This window comes from Hyperoodon ampullatus (assembly GCF_949752795.1).
Source record: "Hyperoodon ampullatus genome assembly, chromosome: 5".
In the NCBI taxonomy this organism is placed as follows: Eukaryota; Metazoa; Chordata; class Mammalia; order Artiodactyla; family Ziphiidae; genus Hyperoodon; species Hyperoodon ampullatus.
This window is the reverse complement of record NC_136918.1, coordinates 61,897,462-61,913,063: the sequence shown is the minus strand read 5'-3', so window position 1 is coordinate 61,913,063 and position 15,602 is coordinate 61,897,462. Positions and strand designations below refer to the sequence as shown.

Here is a 15,602-nt window from a genome sequence, read left to right as displayed (position 1 = left end):
GGACACGCAGGCTCAGCGGCCATGGCTCACGGGCCCCTCCGTGGCATGTGGGATCTTCCTGGACCGGGGCACGAACCCGTGTCCCCTGCATCGGCAGGTGGACTCTCAACCACTGAGCCACCAGGGAAGCCCCAAATATTCACTATTGATCACTAAATGTAATATTATTTCTGATAAATTTATGAGAAAGAAATAAAATGAATGTAGATACCTTTAAAAAAATTCATTAAAAAAAAAAACTTTTGCAAGGACCCTGTTAACCTCTTTCAGTGTCCTAACAGGGCTATAGCTCAGGCCACAGAAGGCTGATGACAGTCATAGGCCATAATCTCTTAATTTACTAAAATTCTTAATTTCCCATCTAGGCATCTCTAAATGTTTTCTAAATCTTGGGTTATATTCTAGTATTACTTACTCTAACATAAGCAAACTCTATTCCAACTTCAACTTAACGCTGTTGGAGATAATTTTCCAAACACAGAATTATACAACACGAGAACATTATCATTCCTCTTGTTCTAGTCGGCAATTCATAAATAAGTCTGAATGCCTAAGACTATCATTCAATCAACGCTCTTCTACCCATGCAGTGACACTAGCAAATATCCATCACAAGTACCCTTGGCTTCCAAATTATTATGTCTGTACATTACTCAGATCATAATGTGACTTACCCAGGGAAAGGCCATTACTTTTCCTTCTAATGACAGAGACAGACACTCTGTCTTAGTAAGATCACTTAGTGAAGTTGTTCAGTAAGAACCTCATGTTACAGCAGTTCCAGCAGAATGTATACTTTCCGGTCTCTTGGGTAGTAAAAAGCAATGGCCATGAATTTCTCCTCCTTGGTTTAAGCTCTTTTAACTGACAATAAAGATACCATGACTGTCCATAAAATATTGCTGCAAACCTTTTAAATATTTTCACAAATCTGTTTTCTCTATAACTCTATTTGCTCCTAGATCATCAAGAAAAATACATTCATTAGTGAGAGCCAAAGCATCCTGCTATAAATTTGAGCACCATCACTACCGCCACTGTAAAAAATACACTTGAATGTGTATAAAAATAATAGCAAGGGGTTGCAGCTTCAATCTCATTATCTTTCTTAGCATTTTATAGATTTTTTTTAAGTAAAAATGTATTTAATTCCAAACTAAAAACATATAAGCAAGCACTCTCATTTGTAAAGGACATAAAAGTTAATTCTTCCATCTGAGTATGGATTAATTTCAGGCATTCTTTCCTTTGTCAGTTTGCTCTATATATTTTGAGTGATAAGAGGAAAATGTTCTGTAAAGAGAACAGGCTAAATTATATTTAGTGTAAGTCTACACAGTACAAACAAAGTAGCCTATTGAAAATTATGGCACATCCTATTTTGCCATTTTTCCACTGAAGAAAAATGGTTCTTAAATAATTGAACCTAAATGTTAATTTCAGAAGCAGCTTATAAAGTCTTCAGTTCTATTAACATTTGATAGGTGAGACCCTGCTACCTGCCTGGCACAATTAGATACTGTAAGATATAAAAGAGTTAAGACATAATAACTAAATGTCTTTTTTTTTCCTTTTGTGAGTGTTTTTGTTCCACATTATTAGAAACAGTAACATTAAAAGAGACTTTCATACCCTTAAAAGTTCTATTCTCATTAAATATAGAGAATAGACAGCTCCTCTTAATTCCTTTTACAAAGCAGGCCCTGAAGTTAACTAAGGATGAATTAGGGTCTCACACACAGCATAGTGCCATGCACATGTAGTAGGCCACAGAGAGAAGTTCTGTCTACATGAACCAAGCTATTTCAGAACAGTCACTTCAAACAGAGTCGTCTCCAGGGCTAAAAAAAAATATAAAATAGGTCTAGTAAAAGAACTTCCAAATTATAACAGAAAAACTAGAGGGCTCATTCAATCTTTACTTTAAAACCATTGCATTTTATGTGCCTTCACTCCAGAAAGCTGATGGCAGGAGAAGTGTATTCTATTTATATGTGTATACCTGGTGTCTAAAACAGTCCCTTGTATATGCCTTCAATAACTGGTGGGATAGATGGATGGATGGATGCAGAAAAGGGCCTTCATGAAGTATTTGGTAACCATACTACTTCTCTTTAACATCTTAATATTCCTTTAAATTTCTGGAAATAAGGCTCAAATTTCCCTCCACTGTACTGTCACCAGTCTATGATTCATAGTTCATATGCTCTAAGTTTGAAATGATGGATTGTCCAATCAAACCTGCCAACTAATCCAAGAATTCTCTTCAATATCCCTGTGAGTTATTCAGCCTCTGCTTTGACATCTCAAGGAACCCTTTGGATTAAGGCAAAATTTTTCATTTTTTTAAAATAATTTACTTTAAATACCTTAAAGTTACAGAAAAGTTGCTGATATAATACAAAGAACTACCATCTCCATCTCTCCTTCTCTCTGTTTCTTCAGTTGTTAACATTTCACCACATATGTGTGCTCTATGTATATACCTAATCTCTCTTTCCCTCCATCTCTTTTTCCTTTCACACACACACAATATATATATATATATTATATATATATATAGTTTATATATATATAAACTATATATAGATAGATAGAATGAAATGTTTAGGAGTGATTGAAAATTGTGATTGAATCTTGCTCTCAAATGATTCAAAAAATACTAATTCTAATATTTATATATAATTATAATTATATAATTATGTTTTATATATTTATGTACACAACAAACACACATATATTTATCTACACACACACACACTACATATATATATATATATATATGTAGTGTGTGTGTGTGTAGATAAATATATGTGTTTGTTGTGTACATAAATATATATAAACATAATTATATATAAATATTATAATTAGTATTTTTTGAATCATTTGAGCTCCTCCTGTTTCCTTCCCTAGCTGTACAGTGGGCCTGCTGCCAACAATTCTGTACCAAGATGAGAAGTGAAGATGGGAAGGAAAGGGAAAATAAGAAACCTTTTCAAGTTCAACAGGGATTAGGAAGAAATTCTAGAATCTGCCTTCTTAGCATTGTGCCTGTCAGTTCTACTCTCTTTCTTCACTGCAGCTTTGAAATATTTGAGGATAGTTTGTATCTCCCATGAATTCTCTTTCTTAAGCCAGACCTCCCCATTTCTTTATTTGTTCCTCTAGAATATGGTTTCCAGGACCACTACTGCTCTGACAACATTCTCCAACATTTGTTGAGATTGATTCTTCCAAATATCTTTCTCCTACATCTTTCCCATATGTGACTGTCATTCAATGAGAGGGAGAAGGAATATTCATAGAACTCACAACGCCTGCCTCAGGATTCACTTAAATGTACATGAAATAGGCAACTGTCTTCTGAAAATCTTTCTTCTGCCTCCCTCTCCACCAAGCTAAAGCATTTGCTCCACCGATGCTGAAAATTCTATAGTTAGAGTTCATTCCACTGACTTTATACTAATAAGAAATGTGTGAACAGAATAGTGAAAGGTGAAAACCATGGTCTTTGGAGTAAAACAGATCTAGGCTCCAATCCCAACTCTGCCATCAATAATTGGGCACTCTCCTAATGTATCCAAATCTCAGATTTTAACCTTAAAATAGATATATCTTATACAATTATTGTGAGGTTTAAATATGATAAACTTTTGCAGTAACTGGACAGAGTAGACCGTAGACCCTTACGTATTGTCAATTCCTTTACTTGCGTGTGTTACTGCAAAATTCTTAAAAAACAAGTATTTTTAAAGAGTCTTTTTTTTGTTTTTTTGTTTGTTTTTTTTTTCGCGGCACGCGGGCCTCTCACTGTTGCCTCTCCCGTTGCGGAGCACAGGCTCCGGACGCGCAGGCTCAGTGGCCATGGCTCATGGGCCCAGCCGGTCCGCAGCATGTGGGATCTTCCCGGACCGGGGCACGAACCCGTGTCCCCTGCATCGACAGGCGGACTCTCAACCACTGCGCCACCAGGGAAGCCTTAAAGGAGTCTTTAAAATACAAAAAAACCTAAACTTATGTGAATGAATTGATTAATTATTCCTACAGGACACATTAGCTAATGTACCATAAAATACTGGTTGCCTAGTAGATAATATTTAAAAAGAAAAATGGATCAAAAATGTGATGTGTTTCAGAACGAAACAGTCCCTACTTGACCTTACACATAAAGTGAAGCTTTTACACAGCCTCAGTCCCCTATTTTTCCCCCAAGGCTATTCCCTCTTTGGTGTGCCATGCCTCTCAATTTTAGAGTATAGTATAACAAAGTATAGAAGTAGAACATATGCAGTAATTTCTCAAGAAGTACATAGAAGGATAAATATAAGTAATTAAAAATTAATAGTAATAGCTGCTATTGACAAGGTTTAATTGCATTATCAGAATCATTTTTTAAAAACCTAGAAAGTGTATATAAGTCTGAATGCTTTTCTCAGTCAAGTTTATATAGATATTCACTGTGTCAGTACATATTTAATTTCAATGCAAATTGATTTTACAATGAAAACTGACCAAAAATATTTATCTATAGGAGCAACAAGAAGTGTGACTGGTTAGAACACTTTGTTCTGGAGTTGTACATTTTTATATAAAAACACTTGAGAATAGATAATACCAATTCCTATTGCCCCCCTCTTTAGTCATATTTTTCTATTTAAAATGCAGAGAAAGTGAAAGGTGATGGATAAAAGCAGCACTAAAACATTGTTTCAAAATGAAGCTTCCTGGGGCTTCCCTGGTGGCGTAGTGGTTGGGAGTCCGCCGGCCGATGCAGGGGACGCGGGTTCGTGCCCCTGTCCGGGAGGATCCCACATGCCGCAGAGTGGCTGGGCCCTTGAGCCATGGCCGCTGAGCCTGCACATCCGGAGCCTGTGCTCCGCGACGGGAGAGGCCACAGCAGTGAGAGGCCCGCGTACCGCAAAAAAAAAAAAAAAAAAAAAAAGAAGCTGCCTGAAGTTCAAATATAAAATAAAAGGAGCAATATTTTTGATTCCATTTTTTTTTGCATTTTATATACATACTTTATGTGACCATGAAATATTTATTTTTCTTTCAATTATAATGGCTTCTTATTCCTTTTTATCTTTACATCACTACTTGTGTCTTGACATAATTGCCTGGCTCTTCGTTCACGATCCAGAATTTCTTTGGGGAATAGGCTCTTCTCATCAAATACTGCTTTCAATGCTACAAAATGATGAAGAAAATGACATATAAATTATACTTGGCAAAAGATCCAATTAAATGAAATAGTGGGGAGAAATTTTCAAATTTCACTTCTCAAAATGTGGATGTTCTTAAAACCAAGAGTGCTCTGGGAAAATTTCCTCTTAAGCTTCTACTATTCCTTTTAGTTCAATTTAAATTTAAAAGTTAAATTCTAACAGAGTTTGTCCTATTAATGTATTTATAACATGATAGAGATCTACCATGTAACAGGAGAAGTCTAAAGAAGCTTGTGTTTTCCATTTTTGTTTTTTAATCTACTTAACAGCTATCAAGGACTCATAATAAGCAAAGAACAAATTATTCTGTATTGAAATAAGACAATTAAAAGCATCAAAACACAGTTTGACTGTCTGCATGACTAAACAAGTACATCTGCAATCACATCCTTATAAGAGAGTTTGACCTGCAGGGATCTGTGGCTTCAGAAGAAAAAGAGCCAAATTATCCCCATGAATGGTTATATGTGCATCAGTGAGAAGTGGAAGGAAACTGTGCTATGCATTCAAAAAAATAATTTTGGCCTTTTGCTAAATTTTGTCATTTCAACAAATGTTTATTGAAAATATATTACGTACTGTGCTCAGGCATAATGGGGCACAAATATGACTAAGTCACAGGCTTCCTTCCAACTGGTAGAAAGTGGGAGCAGTAGCCAAATAACCAAAATGTCATCTATAATATGATAGCATTCTAAGAGAACATGAACAATGTAAATTATGTGGTTAAACATATAAAGAGCTTATAACAATACACAGAGATCAGAGAAAAAGCTTTAAGAATCAGATGTTATTTGAGATAGATCTTGAAGCCCAGAGAGGATTTTCATTGATCTTGAGGACTGTGGAGATGAGGAAGGGTTTGCAAGGGGGAAAGGAAATGTCAACTAGAAGGAACAAAGTAAATACAAGTATGGAGAAACAGAGCTACTCTTCAGGTAACTCTGAGTAATTCAGTACAATTTAACATAAAGGAGAGGAAAGTAGAATGAGATTGGAGCTGGACTGAGGGGCACTTTAAATACCAAGCCAAGAATTATGAAACAGAGAAACTACATGAACATTGATTAACCTCACAGTATAGAGGCATCTTTATATATTTGGATTAAAAAAAAAACCAACAAAACTCTCCACTTCTCATACAAACATAACTCTAAAAGTCAGTATCTTGCCCCCTTTGCTCTTGGATATTATACAAGAAAAACCAAGAAAATGAGGGGAAGTAACTCCGCGAATAAATTCCACGTTCAGCAAAACCCAAAGGTAGATGTAACCTGCAGCCTACAGAACATGAAGAAGGGTAGCCAAACAGCTGAGATTGGGCAGAAGTTACACAAGATAAATCAATCCGCATGGAGAGTATAAGAAGGCCAGCAGCAGCTGCAGCATTTCAGAAAGTGCTGGCACAGAGACGCTCACTAAAGATGAGGGGCTCACCCTGCGGTCCAAATGCTGTAACTTTCATTTATATCTATGGATGCTACACGGGGTGAAGAAGGCTGGGAGCAAAAGCTCTCCCCAACCTCATTTGGTTCAGCGAAACATATGAGGCAGGACTATATAAAGAATCACACCCACGAGCCATCTTCTGCTAAAAGCAGTCCGCCTCTGTAGGTTGTAAAACTTGAAGGCCACACTGATCCCATGTCCCAGGCTCTCACCCAGGGACCTGCTACAAATGTCAAGTCTAAGAAAACCAAACTCATTAAAGGTAATTGATTAAAATGGTAAATTTTAAAAACTGGCATAGCATGGACATAAATGTATTACAAGCAAAATTAAAAACTAAACAAAATGAATTTTAAAAAGAGCAGCAAAACTAATCAATACATAGATTGCCACCAGGAACATGTTGCCATTGGACAAATATTGTTACCAAGCATTTTGCCACAAATTAAAATTTAAAACTTGAAAACACTCCTGTCTCTATGAAAGAAGATCACAGAGCAAAAATGTCCCTTCATCTCAGGGATGAGATGAAGACACAATGGGAAGTGATGAAATGTCAGCTGGCAGAACTCAGGAAAAAAATATCACAAGTGAGAATAGACTGCATGGTAACACAATGGGAAGCGTAGAGTGTATGAGTGAGAAAAACAAATAAGATGAAAATTAAAAACAGAACAAATTAGAGGGAAATGACAGATATTGGGGGAAAAAAGACCCAACAAATACATAAATGGGCTGAGTCCTCAAGAAAGAAAAATTAAGCAGAAAAATTTTTAAGTGTTATGTAATAAAACTTTCCTCAAATAAGAGACAACCTGACATACATAAAAAGGACATACTGTTAATTACCTCTTTAATGGACCTATCTGCAAATAGAGTCACATTATATGATGCTGTGGGGTTAGGAATTTGGGGAAACACAGTTCAGCCCATAGCATATATTTTGGAACTTTTAAATGACCAGTGAAGCTGCAGGAGCTTCAGCCTTGCTTCTGCATTTTTGGTAACTCAGTTCCAAACACAATCACAGTTTTATTAATGTGTCTTCACTTTTCCAAAATCCTGACCCTTTTATTTCTTGGTAAATTTGGTATTTCTTGGTATAATTTATGTCTTGTATAGCTTAGAGATAGCCAATCTTTGTCACTGGCCTGAGACAATTTTTAAAAATTGTGGCAAAGATGGAGTTTGGTGATATCTCTAGTGGAAAGAAGGAGTTGGAGGCAAAAAGTTAGGTCTTTTAAATAAAAGACCTAACTTTTCTTGCTCTGGGGGAAAAAAAAGGACATAACTTGTGCCAGGAATAATAGAAGAGTCAAAAACAAGGCATATCCTACTAAAGTTACTAGACTTTAAAGATAAAGGCAGAATCATTTGGCAGCCAAGTAAAATGATCAAGTCACTCAAAAGAAGAGAAATATATGTATTGCATTTGATATCTTCATAGCAATGATCAATACCAGTAGACAGTAAAGAGAGCAACTCCCACAAGATAAGTAAGGAAAGAACATGTGAGGTACGAGTACTATAAACATCCAAACTGCCCATCAAATCTGAAAACTTCCAATAGTTTCAAAATGCAGGGAGTTCATGGACTATTGTTCCCAAGAGTCCTTTTTGAGGGAATTACTACAACATAAACTGAGAAATGACTGAGGAAAAGATTTGGTGGTGAGCGCCAAATATATTTTAACGTAGAAGTGAGATTAAAACAACATAAAGTTTAGGATGATAAATTAGAAGGCAAATGCCACATGCCTGACAACGTAGAAATGATACAGTTGACAAAAATTGGGAAAGTAAGAAAGAAGTTTCATTCATGATAGATCAGTAACAGCTGAGAGACAAAAGACTTAAACCAACAAGTCAAGTGCCATATAAGCAAATTTAACAAAACAAAAGCAGAAAGAAAAATCATATTATTGAACAAAATTGTGTGGTGGAAGAGGGGGAGGGGAATGAAGAAACATGTTCATTTATCATCAGTCAGCATGGATTTAATTGTTACTGCTCTAGAAAAATAAAGGGTGACAATTATAATTATATGAATGTATAAGTATAAAGGTACTACCAGAACAAACATATAACACCCACCCACCCCCCACCTCAAATAAAAATGAAGAAAAAGATTACAGGTCCAGTGAAAACTTCAAAAAATATATAAACAGTAAATAGCAGAAAAGAGTATGAGATATACAAAACCAAACTATCTAATAAACAACAAATTTAAATGTGCTCAATTTCATGATTTTTTAAAAATGGATTTTTTAGTTGGATCAAAGGCAAAAACCCGATTCACATCTAAAATAAAATGATTCCGAAAATTTGAAATAAAAGGATGGGAAAAGTATACCAGGCAAACCAAAATCAAAAGAAAGCAGGGATCAAAATCTTCTAAAATCAGGGCTTCCCTGGTGGCGCAGTGGTTAAGAGTCCGCCTGCCGATGCAGGGGACACGGGTTCGTGCCCCGATCCGGGAAGATCCCACATGCCGCGGAGCAGCTGGGCCCGTGAGCCATGGCCACTGAGCCTGCGCATCCGGAGCCTGTGCTCCGCAATGGGAGAGGCCACAACAGTGAGACGCCCGCGTACCGCAAAAAAAAAAAAAAAAATCTAAAATCATAGATGCATGAAGAAACCCTCAAAGGATACACAGACACTCGCAGTAGTGGTTGCCAGAAATAGGTGATAGTGGGAACTGGACAGATCAGCATCATGGAAGGGAGGTAGACTTCTCACTGAATAATTTTTTACATGTTCTAATATTTGATCAGTGTGAATACATGCTGTTTTTCATATAAGAAAGTATATGAAAAACAGCATATTCTGTTTTTTAATAAGACAAAAATGCAAGCTGGACCTACCTCATAAGCAAAGTTACAAATGAAAACCCTTTCCACTGGCCTAATACCAGCGGTACAAGATAGTGTGGATTTCTGCACATCAGCAGTTGATTCTGTCCTCTGTTGTCTGAAGGTAAGCACGTCAGAATCACAAGGCATTCTGAATGCCTCAGAGTTCTCCTGAGGTCCACTGTGAAAGCCAAAAGGTTGCTTCTGAAATAAACCCTAGCTGCTTTACTGAGATTTGTCTCTCAACTAGACAAGGAATTTTCATTGTAATTGACTGGGTTTCAGGACAGTTAAACCAATAACTTACCGATAGGCCTTTGCAAGTTCTTTGACAGGGATCATCTTTCTGGGATAATTTATTTTTCTGAGTTAAAAAATTCATATGCAATTCATATGCAAGGGTAGATACCTGTTTCCTGGGCCTGAAGCTTACAATTTGGGGAGCTTTCTTTAAGAAAATGAACATAAAATTACAAATACAAAATTATTCATAAAAGTGGTTATGTACTTAGAATGAGAAAATAAATCTCAACAAATTACTGGAGTTTTGTAGAGCTGAATCCTTTTCTTCTCAGATCTCTTTTAGGAAAGGCACCTGAAATGCTTACCTGGAAATGATTCCTACTTGCAACCTGGCTTCCTCTCTTCACCCAGAACACCCTAAAACTCCCAGCAACTCCTAATACTCACAAGGGACTTTGCAGATAAGGCTTATAAAACTTAACCTACATTAGCTTCACTAGCAATCTCCTTTATGTGGTGAAAGCCATGTCATTAACCTAACACCTTCTAAATGAATAATGGTCATCAATTCCTCTCACTATTCAGAGTAACAGCATCTGCTGGGTTAATGGCATAATGTTTGCATATAAGTGAGTCTGCCATGGATTATGAACCATGTAAGAAACCATTAACCATTTATTGAACCTGTTTAAGATGATAAAAGAATGTCTTTAACCTTGCTGTGATGACTTGTTTTCTTTTTTTTTTTTTTTTTTTTTTTTTCAGTACGCGGGCCTCTCACTGTTGTGGCCTCTCCCGTTGTGGAGCACAGGCTCCCGACGCGCAGCCTCAGCGGCCATGGCTCACGGGCCCAGCCGCTCCGCGGCATGTGGGATCCTCCGAGGCCGGGGCACGAACCCGTGTCCCCTGCATCGGCAGGCGGACTCACAACCACTGAGCCACCAGCGAAGCCCGATGACTTGTTTTCTTGATGAACTTGGCAAGGCTCTTCCCAGTTATTCAATCAAACACTAATCTAAGTGTTGCTCTGGAGAAATTTTGCCTATATAGTTAAAGTCCCTAATCAATGGATTTTAAGTAAGGAGATTATCCTGGATAATTTGGGGGAGCTGGACTTAAATCAGTTGGAAGGCCTTAGAAGCAGGACTGAGGCTTCCCTAAGACAGAAAAGAAATGCCAACACTGAGCAAAACTTCTGCCTGTGCCCATGGAGTTCAGTCCTCTTCCTTTAACTGCCTGTGGACAACAGCTTTAGCCTGTGCCCAGTCTGCGATGATCTTCCTTCCTGGCACAGATCTACTCCTTTTGCACTTGCTCCACCAGCCCTCACAATCCCATAAGGCAATTCCTTGTCATAAATTTCAATACATGGTCCTGCTCGTTCTGTTTCCCTGCACCCTGACTGACACACTTGCCATAAAGTGCATTGTTCAATGCAGAATCATCGTGAAGGGCGAAGCATTCTTATTGAGACAAATAGACTGGTTTGTCAAGGTTCCTGCGGTTTGTGACTGGAGTCTGTCGGATACTCCTTGAAAAGAAAATTTATGTTTATTCAAATATACGGCTTATCTTAAAGCACCTTCAAGTTCCCACACAGGTGTTATGTGGGACCTCAAGCCTTAAACTTCTTTCCTTATGGGTCCAACAACTTACTTAGAATCTTGGTGAGTAGTTCACTCAGAAGGGTTAGTAACAGCCAGTGTATTTGGACTCACTGTGTCCAAATGGACCCATCTTTAAACCTTCTAAAGGCTTCCTTCTCACTTAAAATAAACCCAAGTTTCTTGCCCAGGCTACCTCATCCCACAGGAACCGATCCCTAATTCTTCCACCCACATCTTGGGCTTCCTGTGAGCATCCCTCACACTCTACCCTGGCAACACTGACTTTTCTGTCCCTGGAATATGCCAACCTTGTCCCCACCTCAGTAGCTTTACACTTCTGCTCCCATCCTTGGAATGTTCTGTCCCCATTTGTTTGTGGAACTGCTTCCTCTTATCTTTCAGGATTCAGCCCAACAATCAGAGAGAACTTCACTGATGCCCCACCTTAGTCACGTTCCATCACATTGTCTTGCTTTATTTTCCTCATACCTTTTATCAATATCACTATCCAAACGTATCTTCTTCTATTCAGTTATTTATTTATTGTCTATCATGACCCTAGGTGATAAATTCAATGAGAGCAAAGACCTTGTTTGTCTTTATACCCCATATACCCTTAGCACCCAGCATTGTGTCTGGTATTTACATAGAAGATGGTCACAAAAATGTATTTGTTGAATAAATGAGCAAATGAATGAAGATACCTCCAGGCTTGGAAAGGGGCAGGATCACTGCTCACACTTTGGAATTCCTGCCTTCCAGAGACCCGAGGGACTCTATTATGGTAATAGAAGGCTGGTCCTCCATGTCATTTATCTATATATCCATCCACTTACCGCAACCCCTGCTCTTAAAAATTAACATCAAGTGTTATTGGTAACCATTTATGTTCCCTATTTCCTACTTGGGAAAAGATGACATTATACATTAATCACTTCATTTTATAGTTGACTGCCCAACAAGGCTTGTTATAATGATAACCAAAAGGTGTTTTAAAAGTGATGGAAATGAAAGATGTGGTGGCCATGAAGCTATTCAAACATTTTCACTAAAATAAAATGATTCAGTGATTTTCATAAAGCAAAGTTAATCTTTATCATCTGATCCCTCCCTTGCCCCCTAATTGGAGACTAACTATATATCAGATGAACAACAGTGGCAAACCTCACAAAGGCACCCTGGCAATAAGGTACTTAGCGACTATGTAAACAGCACTGCAATGACCAACTGTTGTTAGTTTATGAATATACAGTATTCTGAAAACTTTCTCTTCAATTCACATCCTCCATCCTATTCTAAGTCCTCTAGATAAGTGCTTCTCAAACATTAATGTGCATAAAAATCACCTACAAGTCTTGTTAAAATGCAGATTCTGATTCCATAGATCTGAGTTGAGGCCTGTGATGCTGCATTTCTAACATGCTCCTGGGTGATGCCCAGGCTATATCCACTGCCCACATTTTGACATCAAGGTTCTAATTCCTAAATATAGACCAGATCAGGATGGCCAGGCTGTCATTTAATTTCAGCCATCACTGTGTAACAATCAGGTAACAAAGCAACAGGTTGTTGGCAGAGTAGTGAGAATTTATCAAAATGCTTTAGTGGTCTTCATATGGCTCTTAAATGATTGTGCTTGGGACATGTTCAACCTTTTTTTTAAGACTTTTTTTTTTATGAGCTGTTTTATTTTTACAACAAAATTGAAAGGAAGGTACAAGTATTTCTCATATATCCCCTGCCTGCACACATGCAAACCCTCCCCTGTTATCAACATCAGTCACCAGAATGGTATATTTTTTAGTAAGGGTGAATCTCCACTGACACATCATTATCACCCAAAGTGCATTGTTTACCTAAAGTTTCACTCTTGGTGTTGCACATTTTAAGGATATTTAAAGGATAATGACAAATATCCTTCATTATAATATCATACCGAGTATTTACACTGCCCTAAAAATCCTCTGTGGTCCCCCTATTCACCTCTTCTCCTCCTCCCCTGGCAACCACTTATCATTTTTATTGTCTCCATAGTTTCGCCTTTTTAGAATCTCATAGAGTAGGAATCATACAGTGTGTACCTTCTCAGATGAGTTTCTTCCACTTAATAATATTCATTTAAGATTCTTCCATGTCTTTTCATGGCTTGACAGCTCTTTTTTTGAAGTGCTAAGTAATATTCCATTGTCTGGATGTACCACAGTTTATTTATCCATTCACATGCTGAAGGACATCTTCGTTGCTTCCAAGTTTTGGCAGTTATGAATAAAGCTGCTATAAAGATCTGCGTGCAGGCTTTTGTATGAAAATAAGTTTTCAGGTCCTTTGGGTAAATATCAAAGACCATGATTGCTGGATTGCATGTTAAGAGTATGTTTAGTTTGTAAGAAACAGACAAACTGCCTTCCAAAGTGTCTGTACAATTTTGCATTCCCACCAGCAATAAATGAGAGTTCCTGTTGCCCCACATCCTCACCAGCGTTTGGTGGTGTGAGCGGTCTGGAGTTTGGCCATTCTAACGCGTGTGTAGTGATAACTTATTGTTCTCTCACTTTGCATTTCCCTGATGGCATATGATGTGAAACATCTGTTGAATCTTTTAAAAAAAATGTTTTTCACATGTTAATGACCTGTTTTATAGGACTCAAATTATGGTGATATCATATAAACAAAGATATAAAATAATAGGAAGGATTTTTTTTACTTCTAAGATATCTCTGAGTTTTGTGCTCAGTCTGGATCTTCAGTTATCTAAGATTTCCTGGCATGGATCATGTGTAGAAATCTCTCATTTCCTACTAAAAATGAATATATCTATAAATGCATTCTTCTTGTATTTAATTATTTGTTCAAGTAAGAAGATTTCCACAATATTTGATTCTTTTTCTTTACTGGTACTAGATTTAAGATAGTATTTTAAAGCAAAGATATATAAGGTTGATTCTACTAAAATCCTGTGTGTATACTTTTTACCTGTAGCTTAAGAATTATAGAGAGTAAGTTTGTATATCAATGAAAAACCAGTATTGTCTCTAGCACACCCTTCTGAGTAGGTAGATTCTGGCTGAGTTCACCATTTTTGAACTATTTTGCCCCTCTTTGTAAATTGCAGGTTACCATGGATATGCAAACTCCGCCTCATCTGGTAGAGTGTTAACTGACTTGCTCCCCTTCCTTGGAAACACCAGTTTTTGTACCTACCTGCAAATTGGGTCAGGGACAGTTATCTTGCACAAATTATCAATTCTTACCAAATTTTCAATCCTCCCACTTTTCTTCAATATCTGACCACAATCCTCCAAACTTTTTCAATTCTCATGTCTGTCTAAAACCGAGAACTAAAACCTGACAGCCCAAATCTTTATTCAGACTCTGTGCTGCCTTGCAGCTGTCCTTTGCTCTCAGGACCTCCAGGACACCAAAACAACTGACCTTCCCCCCCTCCTAACATCTGGTTCAACGGGTTCTACAGAAGCAATGCCAACAAGAATCCCTGAGAGACACTTCTCAGACACTGTTCTGCCCCACCCAGAAGATTCATGATCACCTCTGGGCTGTTCAACAATGAGCGGTAATCATTCATCTTGAACAAAAGTAAGGGGGCTGACAACAGTGACCTCTACCCTGTGCAACTAGAAAGTGGAGGCAGTTAAGAAATGGCCCGACCCTCTTGCGTTCCAGAAACAGATAACAGCAAAGGACCACTCTTCTCTCTCTCATTCTGAGATAAGACCCTCTTCACCCTCCTCCCAAGTCTAATAAGGCTCATGGATTCACTGACCTGTCTCTATAATAGCTGAAGCCCCCCTCCTTTTTTTGAGATACTCCTCTTTAATGACTATTCTCCCTGTTGCAATAGCTTGAATAAAATCATCTCTTTAATTGTCCCGCACACTTTGTCTTTGACAAACAACAACAACAAAACAATTCACCTGAGGTATCACTAATGCAGCATTTTCTCTACGCTGGAAATTTTAAAGATTTTATAGGTACAATATGATGACTTCTGGGGAATTTATTGGCAAAACCTGACCCAGAGCCACTTCTAAGTAGATTCCAGTTTTTTGAATAAAGCATATCAAAAAGGAGTTTCAAGCTGTTTGAGAACCCACGGGGAACAACTTGGAAGCTAAAGAGAGAGTGTGAAAGATGTTTCAACTTGAAAGGGAAAGAAAGAAAATACAAAAGGACATTAAAAACACAGTAGGTGAAACTGAAAAGTCACC

At 37.7% G+C, this 15,602-nt stretch overlaps 1 protein-coding gene across 1 annotated transcript in view; it reads right to left on the bottom strand.

Annotated features, from left to right (window-relative positions):
• Positions 1-5,056: 5,056 nt before the first annotated feature.
• Positions 5,057-15,602, bottom strand: part of WDR49 (WD repeat domain 49) — a gene marked incomplete at both ends in the record, with an annotated part of 136,260 nt that continues 125,714 nt past the window's right edge. The window contains 1 exon segment of the mRNA XM_079705231.1: positions 5,057-5,187. Within this exon segment, the coding sequence (XP_079561357.1) occupies positions 5,057-5,187 (131 nt within the window).